At 42.3% G+C, this 12,274-nt stretch overlaps 1 protein-coding gene across 1 annotated transcript in view; it reads left to right on the top strand.

The window, feature by feature from the left end:
- ABCC4 (ATP binding cassette subfamily C member 4) overlaps positions 1 to 12,274 on the top strand; it is a 324,633-nt gene that overhangs the window by 66,923 nt on the left and 245,436 nt on the right. Inside the window, exon 4 of the mRNA XM_049853454.1 lies at positions 8,596 to 8,820. Within this exon, the coding sequence (XP_049709411.1) occupies positions 8,596 to 8,820 (225 nt within the window). The remainder of the gene's footprint in view (positions 1 to 8,595; positions 8,821 to 12,274) is intronic.

The following is a 12,274-nucleotide window of genomic DNA, read 5'->3' as shown; positions in this document are numbered from 1 at the left end:
CATCAGTTTTTCTTTGGTCTTCCTTATTCATTGTCCAGCTTTCGCATGCATGTGAGGTGATTGAAAACACCATGGCTTGGGTCAGGTACAGCTTAGTCCTCAAAGTGACATCTTTGCTTTTTAACACTTTCAAGAGGTCTTTTGCAGCAGATTTGTCCAATGCAGTGTGTTCTTTGATTTCCTGACTGCTGCTTCCATGGGTGTTGATTTGTAGATCTAAGTAAAATGAAATCCTTGACAACTTCAGTCTTCATTTAGTTTAGTAATATTTCCAGTGATGACCTTGCATCACAAAGAAAGGCACATTGTTTTAAATCCATTTTAAGGAGTCAGGTAGTACATTATTTATTTTAAAAAGATTTCATTCATAATGGGTTAAAAGGAAACAAAAAAAGGTACTGCTTAGGAGTGAAATTTGTAACATACATAGAAAACTTGGCTTTTATGAATGACTTTTCTCAAGTGTTCTTGTTCTACTAGGATTGTCTGTGAGTAACAACGATATTTTTTGTGAAAACCAGCCTCTTTGCCGTTAAGTGTGGAATAGGGCTCTTCCCAGGACTTTTGTATAATAAAAACAAGCATAGCTTATGCATACATCTGTAATGAGCTGTGGTTTTTCAGGTATTTGAGCTGTCACAGGACTGCTAGGAAGTAGACAAGGCAGATAAGGAGGTGGAGTTGCAGGAAGGGATGTGAAGTGGCTCACAAGCTGCAGACGTGGTTTCTGGTGCCAAGCACCATAATTCCTAGGTCACTGCTCTTTGCGTTGTGTTGTAATGCTTTCTCTCCTTCCACACCCCCACCTAGAGAGATGAGAGCCAAGAGGAGGTCTTAAAACTCCAGCCCTGTGTATCTCCCATCAGCTGCTTGACGTGAAAACCAAAACCAAATCCGTTGCCATCTAGTTGATTCCGACTCATAGCTACCCTGTAGGTCAGAGTAGAACTGCCCCATAGGGTTTCCAAGGAGCAGCTGGTGGATTCAAACTGCTGACATTTTGGTAACCAGCCGAGCTCTTAACCACTATGCCATCAGGGCTCCATGAAGACCAAGCTTTATACAGTGTTTTCTTTCTTAGATTTTTAAAAATGTGTCAAAATGCAAAAATAGAATAGAGTAATAAATCTCTGTGTATCCCAAGCCCAGCTTCAATAATTATCAGCTCATGGCAAGTCTTGTTTCATCTGAACCCCTGATCATGTCTCCCCAAGATTATTTTGAAGCAGTTCCTACATTTATTATTTTATCTGTAAATATCTTAGTATGTATCTTTAAAAGGTACGGCATCCTCTCCTGTATAACCATAATGCCATTATTATGCAAAAGTGTTAATACTAATGCTTGAATGTCATTGATACCCAGCTGCTGTTGACATTGTGTTAAAAATTTTTTTTTATACAGTGTGAATCGGTACCAAAATAAAGTGCGTTTCCTCAATATAGGTTATATGGGTTCCTTTTCTATTTCTCGCTGTATTTTTTTTTTTTTTTTAATGAAGAAACCAAGTAGTTTGTCCTATAAAGATTTTCATAGTCAGGATTTGGCTAATTATACCCTCCTCGTGTGCTTAAAGCTCTTGGATGTTAACCGAAAGGTCAGCGGTTCCAATCCACCAGCTGCTTTGCAGGAAAAATATATGGTAGTCTGCTTCTATAAAGATTACAGCCTTGGAAACCCTATAGGGCAGTTCTCCTCTGCCCTATAGGGTTGCTGTGAGTTGGGATCAACATGACCGCAGTGGGTTGTACCACTTAAAGGGAGCCCTCGTGGTGCGGTTGTGGAATTAAGCTCTAGGCTACTACCTAGAAGTTCAGTGGTTCAAACATACCAGCTGTTCCTTGTGAGAAAGATGGGACAGTCTGCTTCTGTAAAGATAACAGCTTAGAAGTCCTATGGGGCAGTTCTATTCTGTCCTATAGGGTCTCTATGAATCGGAATCTTCTTGATGGCTTGGTTTGGTTTGGGCTTTGTGTCATTTAACATGGTCCTCTGGCACCTTAAATTGGTAATTAGATCTAGAGACTTGATCTGATGCAGGTATGAGCCTCCCCAACTCCCTTTGACAGGATTACTTTGTAGGTACAGGTTTGTACCTTCATAAGGAGGTACATAACGTCTGATTGCCTTTTTTGGTGTGATTTAGGAGTTCTTCATGGTCACTGCTTAGATCCATTCTTTAGGGGGTTGCAGAATGGCAAGATTCTAATTCTTTCTTCATTTATTAGCTGAGATATTTCCAGAAAGAGAAACCTTCTCACCATCAAGTATTTGTCCTGAGGTACAGTTCATCTGGGAAAGACAGGATAAATTCTTAATTTTTACACTTTTTTTATTTTAAACTTTCAAAATATTGAGCTTTCTTCTCTAGGGCTAATGAGGTTTTTGTTTTTATCAGTATCTTTATAAGCTCATAGATATAAACATTTCTGAAGTTTTAGTCCATTACGATTAATATTCTGTGCCAAACTTGAGCCATCTTTGGCCACTGGGAGTTTATTCAAGTTGGCTCCTGAGTTTTTGTTTGCTTACTCTAGCAATCTTTGAAAGTTGCCTTGTTTTCTGGTGTGAAAAGAGGTTTCAGGCTCATCTCATACAGGTTTTGTCCTAACCCTGGAACTAGCCATTTCTCTAAATAGCTCTGACTCCTTTTGGTGGGAAAGGGTATTTAGAGACTAAAGTCTGGACAAAAGAGGTATTCATTGCTGCTGGGTTATGAATATTATTTTTTAATGCTTTTTAAAAATTGGACAAAGCTAGAAAATATATATTTTTTAAGATCAACTTACCATGAGTTTATACAAGTATTTCCAAATCAGATCCAGCCTGAAAATGTTTTTACTTAATCTTGTTATTTTTTCCATCTGTGTCGTTTTTCTCTCATTATCTTTTCCTCTCCCATGCCGAATCCTAGTTCTTAGGGAAGTCAACATAATTGTACATTTGTTTTAGCCTACACTGTCAACACTGTCACCTATAATATGATTTCTGAAAACAGTTAAAAAATTTTTTGCGGTTCATATTGTCCTTACGGTAGGTATATCCCACAATTTTGTTGTTGACTTACTATATTTTAAAAGCACCTTCAATAGTTCTTTTCTGTTTGGTTGTCTTAGTTATTTAGTGCTGCCATAACGGAAGTACCACAAGTGGATGGCTTTAACAAACAGATTTATTCTCTCACAGTCTACGAGGCTAGAAGACCAAATTCAGGGCTCCAGCTCTAGAGGAAGGCTTTCTCTCTCTATCGGTGCTGAAGGAAGGTCCTTTGTCATCAATGTTTCTTTGGTTTAGGAGCTTCTCAGTGCAGGCACCCCGGGTCCAAAGGACATGCTCCACTCCTGACTCTTCTTGCTTGGTGGTAATGAGGTTCCCATCTCTCTATTTGCTTCTCTCTCCTTATAGCTCTTGTAAGATAAAAGGTGATGCAGGTCATACCCCAGGGAAACTCCCGTTACCTTGGAGCAGGGCTGTGATCTGAGTAAGGGCTTTACATCCCACCCTAATCCTCTTTAACATAACCCAACCTTGCCTCAGTAACCACAGGCAGAGATGAGGATTTACAAACAGGGAAATCACATCAGATCACAAAATGGTGGACAACCACACAATACTGGGAATCATGACTGAGCCAAGTTGATACACGTTTTTGGGGGACACAGTTCAATTGATGACAGTGGTTATGCCAGCAACTGAATGGATATATTTTTAGGTACGTGTGCTTCGGAATTGACTCAATGGCACTGGGTTTTTGGTTGGTGCTTCGTTTTATTCTTAAATTTTAGGAATTTAATTATGTTTTACAGTTACTTGTAATATTTTCATGGTTCCAAAGTCAAATCTACAAAAGAAGTTATTTCATAGAAGTCTGATTACCCAGCCCTTTTCATTTTATTCTCTCTTTCCTTTTAGAGGGAACTTTAAAACAATTCATCTTTTCATTTTGTAAATACAGTCTTTTCTGAACACTGAATTTTTTTTACTGTGCAGATTGAAGGGTGTTAGTTTCATCATTGAAACCTCAGGACTTTGGGTTCCTAAGGGCTTTTCTTAGAAATGTGATACGTGGCACGTGATCTGGATTAAAACCCTTTATGATACTTTCAAGTACTTCAAAGCACGTATAGAGCCCTTCCAGACTCAGATGCATTGATAGTGAAGGAGAGGAGAATAGCAAATGGCTTCATACGGTTAGTACTTGCACTTCAGAGTCATATAGGCAAGGGGACCTTCAAGCCCTTCCCTAATGGATTAAGTCTAAATCAGCCTCTGCCAGATGGGACCGGGGCATCAGTATTCTCTTAAACCTCCCTGGGTGATTCTAAAGTGCAACCAGGACTGAAGAACACTGATTAAAGAGGACCTAAGGTTTATCTGGAGCCCTGGTGGTGCAGCAGTTAAGAGTTTGGCTGCTAACCAAAAGGTTGACAGTTCGAATCCGCCAGCAGCTCCTTGGAAGCCCTATGGGGCAGTTCTGTTCTGTCCTGTAGGGTCACTATGAGCCAGAGTCCACTCGAAGGCAATGGGTTTGCTCTTTATTGATTTAAGGTAAGTCTAGGAGTCCCTGGATGGCACAGCTAACCACTGGGCTACTAACCAAAAGCTTGGCAGTTTAAATCCACCTAGAGGTGTCTCGGAAGAAAGGCCTAACGATCTGCTTCCAGAGATCACAGCCATTGGAGACCCTGTGGAGCACAGTTCTCCTTGGACACACATAGCGTGGCTAGGAGTCAGAACTCATTCAACAGGTTTAGTTGAACCCATGGTTTTATTTTTAAAGTCTGTGTAGAATCTTGATGGTTATTGTTTCCCAGATTTAATATTTTTCCTCATCTCTGGCTCTTTCTCAAATCTACCTTTGTCATCTATTTTGATATTTCTCAAAATTAACTGCCTGTTCATTTTTTCAACAAGCCAACTCTTCTCATATTTTTTCATTGAAACTTTTTCTGACAACTTGTTCCATTTCTTTTCTTTCCTTCTCATAAAATGGGGATGATGGAGCTGGGCAAGAGACTTCTCAAGTTCTTGGGAGAACCTGGGGGATGCAGCATGCCTAGTGGGAAAATTTTAGCCTCTAGCTGTGTAACAGGTTACTGGAAGAAGTTAGGGGTAAAGCCTAATGTCAGGTGCTTTAAGGAGAGGAGGAATACCACATACTCTCAAAGTATTGAGAAATATTTGCCTTCAAACACTTCTGACGGTGGTATCATATTGGAGTCTTAGAAAATCCCTTGTGATTTCAGAGTTGAGAGGACTTCTTGTGAAAGACAGAAGACTATATTCTCAACTGGTTTGTGGGAAGAATCTCCCCAGGTGATAGACTGATGTAAAAGATGGAGGGTTTGAACAGTTTCTGAGCTTCTTCCTGCGATCCAGAAAGTTTTAATTTGGTTAACTCCAAGTTGGTTGATGAGTGTTTTCCCCGTTGTTTTATGCCTTACTAATTGAGGGTTAAGATTAGGGATGGACAGGCCAGTGGGAAGGCATGAACCAGCATTACTCAACAAACATGTTTGCATGACTGAATTGTTAAATGCTCAGTGGAAAAATTCAGATGATTAGGTGGTAGTGAGCTGCCTTCACCTTGCACTCTTTTTGGCTGGGTTTGTTGTATTACCAGTGTTCTTTCTGGACCTCTGATGGGTGACATCTCTCAAACCAGGCCCCTGTTAGGTTCAGGTGGAGAACTTGGTAGCAAGTGACAGTGACTCCCAGAGACAGTTGTCAGGTGTAGGAAAGTGTGGGATTGCAGGGGTTACTGCTGGGCTTCTGGTGGATAACCCCAGGTTTGCAGTCTGCTGCTCTGGGCTGCTCTCGGCCACACCTGGGCTGGGGCTGCCCATGTGTGCAGTCTGACATTCTTATGTCTGCGTGTTAACCTCCATATTTTCATCTCAGTCAACTCTGAATAGTTTATGATCCACTGTATTAGGGAGTTAATCCATAATCTCTTAATGCTTCTTGGGATGAATCGTTGGGAATGCTGGAAAAGTCGCAGTGCTCTTTTGCAGTCTTGAGATATGGTCATCTTATTTATAATTCAACCAAATAGTTTTCCCTTGCCTCTGTATAAAAAACCAAATCCATTGCCGTCGAGTCAATTCCGACTCATAGTGACTCTGTAGGACAGAGCAGAAGTGCCCCATAGGGCTTCCAAGGAGTGCCTGGTGGATTTGAACTGCTGACCTTTTGGTTAGCAGCCATAGCTCTTAACCACTACGCCACCAGGGTTTCCTAGCTCTGTGCAGTAGGTGAAAATGACCATGGTATCACTAGCAGGAAGCTCCTGGTGAGGTGTGTGTGTGGGGCATGTGTAACAGTACAAGAATGTCGTCACTGAATGCTGTGACCCATTTGAGGGAAGGGGCTAGCTTTCTGTAGATATCCTGGTTGGGCACTAGTTGATTGGGAAGAAAACGTAAGTTTTATTTATTTATTTTTTTGGATTGTCCTTCCTCTTTGTGTGTGGATTTCTCTTTTCAAACAAAACAAAAGTTATCAAAAGCAAACCTACCAGTTGTTTAATCCGGGGGGATTGCTTAAAAGGAGAAGCTTGTTTCAGAGTCGAGTTCCTGAGAGACTTCCAAACTTTTGACATTTAGTCCTTTTAGAAGTCTGTGGAGGAAATGATGTCGAGGGCCTGTGTGTTTACTTTTGGTGACTTGGATTTGCAGTGAGCGAGTGCTTTGTTTTGATGGGGAAGCGGGGGAGAGTATCGTACAGGGGGGTTACTAGAGGGAGCATGTTGGTCATAGAGTGGAGTGGCCACTTGGCAGGGAGAGGCATATGAGCAAGTGAAGGAAAGCACCTTGGCCTCTTGTGTCCTGTGGCTCAAAGCATTGTTCTGCTGTTTCTTTCCTTTGGTCTTGGTGAAGAAAATTGTTTTCCCTATGTCTTATTCGGAGCCCTGGTGGCACAGTGGTTAAGAGCTCGGCTGCTAACCAAAAGGTCGGCAGTTGGAATGCACCAGCTGCTACTTGGAAACCCTAGGGGGCAATTCTGCTATGTCCTGTAGGGTCGCTATGAGTCGGAATTGACTCGACAGCAACAGGCATATGTGTTTGTGTGTATGTATGTGTGTGTGTGTGTCTTATTCAGGAAGTAAGCCACAATGCTGCCTAACTCAGTGGTATAGGATTTCAGTTTTTGCCTTGGAGAATTGTTGTTAGTTGCTGTCTTGTCAGTTCCAGCTCATGGTGACCCCATGTACCAACAGAATGAAACGCCACCCGGTCCTGTACCGTCTTCACAGTCATTGGTACGCTCAAGTCCATTGCTGTAGCTGCTGTTTGAGTGCCTTCCAATCTAGAGGACTTATCTTCTAGCACTGTGTCAGACAGTGTTCTGTTGTGATCCATAGGGTTTTCACTGGCCAGTTTTCAGACGCAGATTGCCAGGCCTTTCTTCCTAGTTTGTCTAAGTCTGGAAGCTCTGCTGAAATCTGTCTACCATGAATGACCCTGCTGATATTTGAAATACTGGCGGCATAGCTTGCAGCATGACAATAACATGCAAGCTACCACAGTATGACAAACTGACAGATGGGTGATGGCTTTGGGGAATAGATGATTATAAATATTTGTTCAAAACCAGCACCTGAAATGCATGACTGATGAAGATCACCTGATGATACCGTATTTTAGCTTTACTTGTGCCATGTTTAATTTTTGACTCCAGGCTACCTGAGCCATCGAAGTAATACTGCTGTGTGTATCCTAGCTTCTAGGTGGTGGAGGCATATTGAAACCACTCCCCTCCCTTGACACCAAGAATTCTAGGCCTAGTTCCTTTTCAATACTTGGACTTTAGTTTTGGATCTACCACTGTGTGGCATTTGGGTCAGGAAAGGTTGGAGGGTTCTCCTGATTTGTGTTTGAGCCAATATCTCAGTTTATAAAGGCTCTTAGGGCAGAAAGAGGTGGCAAGAACATGCTTCCTGTGAACAAGCCATCTTAATTTTCCTTCAAAGACCCTGGGTGGTGCGGAAGGTTAATGTGCTTGGCTGCTAACCAGAAGGTTGGCAGATAGTCTACCCAGAGGTGCCTTGGGAGAAAGGCCTGCTTATCTCCTTCTGAAAAAACAGCCATTGAAAACCCTGTGAGCACAGTTCTTTTCTCATACAGATGGGGTCCCTGTGAGTTGGAGTCGTCTTAGCGGCAGCCGGTTTAACTCTGCTTTGAACTGGGATATTGACAGTGTAGAGGAAACAGGCAGATCCCAAGATGGGCTGTACATATGCAAGCAAATTCCTTATAACTGTTTTACTGCATTTTTCTTCATTCGTCTTTGGCCAAGGCTTATTTGGTTGTTTGCCAGATGGATTTTAAGGCACTGGTTATAATGTTTATTGAGCATCCATAAGGTACCAAGCACAGTGTATTAAAGTTTTTCTGTCTTTGAACTTGTAATTTTGGCTTAAGGTTTGCCTTAAACAGTAAAGCCTTTCTATTTTTCCTTTAGGCTGACGATGAATGTAGTACTGTATCATAATGCCTTTTTAACATGCTAATAAAAGTAAAGCTTGTATTAAGAAAACTTGGCATGGTTTGTAATTTTAATTAAGGTTCTTTTTTTCTTTCCCCCCTCTTTTAGGAAGGCACTAAAGTAATTCAGCCTATATTTTTGGGAAAAGTTATTAATTATTTTGAAAATTATGATCCCACGGATTTAGCAGCTTTGCACACGGCCTACATCCATGCCACGGTGCTGACTGTCTGCATGCTCATTTTGGCCATCCTGCACCACTTGTACTTCTACCACGTCCAGTGTGCTGGGATGAGGTTGCGAGTTGCTATGTGCCATATGATTTATCGGAAGGTAAGTGCGCTCAGCGTCCAAACGTGAGCCTGCCTCGCTGGGAGCATCAGGAGTGACGTACCAAGATGCAGTGAATGTTTTCCTTCGAGGCCAGGCCTGCCTTTGATGGCAAGACAGCATACTGAATTTCAAATGAAGTGTAATGAAAAAGCAAACGTTAAATTTATTTTCAGTGTTTTTATGTCCAAATCGCCATAGTCACGTTTATGGAAATTTCTTGTTCATGGAAAGCCTCATTTCTATCAACGTTGTATTTAAAAGTAAACTTCAGTGGAATGGGATCTGCAGAATGAAATCTAGGAGAAACGAGTGCACCCGAGAAGGGGATTTATTTATTTACTTATTTGGGGGGAACCAAAGTGAGTATTTATTTAGAGTAAGTCAAGAAATTAGAATCCGTGACAAATGCAGGCTGTCACTGAATTCTAAAGTTAGTTATGGTTGTTTTTTTAATGTATTTTAAGAAAATAGTTGGATAGTTGGGATAAAACTTTAAATTTTAGATTGTTTTTGTCATTTAATAATTTTGGAGAGAGCTTCTGGTTTCATTTATTTTGCTTTGCATTGAAGTTACCTTTTATGTATTTCCTTTCCCTTTGCTGTGCATTTAAAGCAGTTTTAATGAGAATTCCTGACTTGATCTGTTCAGTGTCCTTTTGGAATTGAGACATGACATAAAATTATCCCATAGTATGCTAACCAAAAGGTTGGCAGTTCAAATCCACCAGCCACTCCTTGGAAACCCCATGGGGCAACTCTGCTCTGCCCTGTAGGGTCACTATGAGTCGGAATTGATTTGACGGCTGTGAGTTTTTTTGGTTTTGGTATATACCCTAAGGAGCTCTGGTGGCACAGTGGTTAAAGTGCTCAGCTGCGAACCGAAATGTGGGCAGTTTGAACCCACCTTGGAAACCGTATGGGGCAGAGTTACTCTGTCCTACAGGGTTGCTGTTAGTCGAAATCGACTCGACAGCAGTGGATTAAAAAAAGAAAAAAAATACCCTAGTCTTAATGTTTATTAAAAGAGTAAGGATTTCGGACATCTTTACAAAGGAGTTGCCACTTAGATGCCAGTGTCAAGAGCTGAAGAAGTCTTTATAAACCTGGTCCTGGATATTTCTCTGCCCTGGGCTCTTTGCTTTTTTAAAAATCCTTATTTAAAGATAAAACCAAACGAAATGTTATGTCTTTTACCTGTTTTCTACTTATCTAGAGCTTCTGTTTATTGCAAATACTTCTCTCAGCAAAATACAAGATGTCTTCATGGCTTCCTTTGGGCAAAGTCTTGTAATTCTGTGAAACTTATTATCATGTATGTAAGCTAAAACCTGTGAGCCCAGTGCCCCCCTTGAAGTGGTAACAATGCCTGCATGCTCTACTCCAGGGGTTATTGTGTGGATGGAATTAAAGCACTTGTAAAATCATGATGTGCTAATCAAATGAACCCTACTCTTCCTCCTTTTCTTTATTGCCATTATCTTTCTTACGCTATTGTACTTCCTTCTGCTGTTTGAAGGAACCCTGGTAGCATAGTGGTTAAGCACTCGGCTGCCAACTGAAAGGTTGGTGGTTTAAACCTGCCAGCTAGCTCTGCAGGAGAAAGGTATGGCAGTCTGATCCTGTAAAGATTTCAGCCTTGGAAACTGTCATGGATTGAATTGTGTCCCACAGAAATATGTGTCAACTTGGTAAGGCCAGGATTCCCAGTATTGTGTGGTTGACCTCCATTTTGTGATTATAATTTTATTTTAAAGAGGATTAGGGTGAGATTGTAATACTGTTACTAAGGTCACATCCCTGAGCCAATGTAAAGGGAGTTTCCCTGGAGTATGGCCTGCATCACCTTTTACCTTACAAGAGATGAAAGGGAAGCAAGCAGAGAGGGGACCTCATACCACCAAAAAAGCAGTGCCGGGAGCAGAGCATGTCCTTTGGACCCGGGGTTCCTGTGTGGAGAAGCTCCTAGTCGAGGGGAAGATTGATGACAAGGACCTTCCTCCAGAGCTGACAGAGAAAGCCTTCCCCTGGAGCTGATGCCCTGAATTTGGACTTCTAGGCTACTTTACTGTGAGAGAATAAATTTCTCTATGTTAAAGCCATCAACTTGTGGTACTTCTGTTACAGCAGCACTAGATGACCAAGACAGAATTTGGTACTGAGAGAGTGGGGTCCTGCTCTAACAGATACCTAAAATGTGGAAGCAGTTTTGAAACTATGAATGGATAGAGGACCAGCAGCAACAGAGGACCAGTAGCAGCAGAACCAGAAGACCAGCGCCAAATAGCACTGGAGCCAGTCTACAGAGTGAGAGAGCTGAGTGCCTGTGCAGAGGAGGCTTCCTGGTGGAGTTGGGTACCTCCAGGCACTAATCGGTGGAGCTACAGAGCTTTGGAACACTTGCCCCAGCAGGGCAGATGCGGGTGTGGGGCCCAAGGGGCCAAGAGGTCAGGGAGCCAGGAAGTAGAAGCTGGAGAGACAAGGAACACAGGAAGCCAAGCTGCCTCGGTGTCAGAAGGTATGGCCTTGACCTCTGGCCTCTCAAGGGGTGGAGCTATGGCTTCTGGTGTTTCTAAGGGTGGATCCACCACTCAGATGGACTAGGAGAATGGTGTGCCTAAAGCCGAGGGAGCAGAGTTGCCATCCCAGTGGGCCTGGAAGGTGGAGCTGAAGCCCAGAGCTGAGGGGCCTCCACCCAGAATCTAGAGAGTATGGCCAGTACCTACAGTATGGAGGACAGGACCATTCGGTAAATGGACTCAGAGAACAGAGGATTATTTGCAGAGCCTTGAAGGCTAATGTAATGTGTTCTGCTGAGTTGCTTAGTGCCTGTTATGTCTTCTTTCCCTCCAGTTTTTTCCATTTGTAATGGAAATGTCTAGCTTGTGCCTTTTCTGCCATTGTACTTTGGAAGCAGATTACTTGTATTTTAGATTTCACAGAGGAAGAGGAATTTTGGGATTTTGGACTTGCAGTTGATTTAATACTTTTTTTATTATATGATGGGGTGGATGTGTCTTACATGTAGCAAGGACATGAATTTTGGGGGGCCAAAGGGTGGAATGTCATGGATTTAATTGTGGGAGGCCAAAATATGTGTCAACTTGGTTAGGCCATAATTCCCAGTATTGTGTGATTCTCCTCCGTTTTGTGATTGTAATTTTATGCTGAAGAGGTTTAGGATGGGATTGTAACACCTTAGAGTCACATCCCTGATCCAGTGTAAAGGGTGTTTCCCTTGAGTGTGGCCTGCACCACTTTTTATCTTACAAGAGATGAAAGGGAAGCAAACAAAGAGTGGGGACATTAGACTACCAAGAAAGCAGTGCTGGGAGGAGAGCACGTCCTTTGGACCCTGGGCTCCTGTGTGGAGGAGCCCCTAGTCCAGGGGAAAGTTGTTGACAAGAACCTTCCTCCAGAGCTGACAGAGAAAGCCTTCCCCTGGAGCTGGTGCCCT

The sequence above is a fragment of the Elephas maximus genome, chromosome 14 (assembly GCF_024166365.1).
Source record: "Elephas maximus indicus isolate mEleMax1 chromosome 14, mEleMax1 primary haplotype, whole genome shotgun sequence".
Lineage (NCBI taxonomy): Eukaryota > Metazoa > Chordata > Mammalia > Proboscidea > Elephantidae > Elephas > Elephas maximus.
Note: the sequence above shows the minus strand (reverse complement) of the source record. Positions and strands in the feature narration are given on the sequence as shown.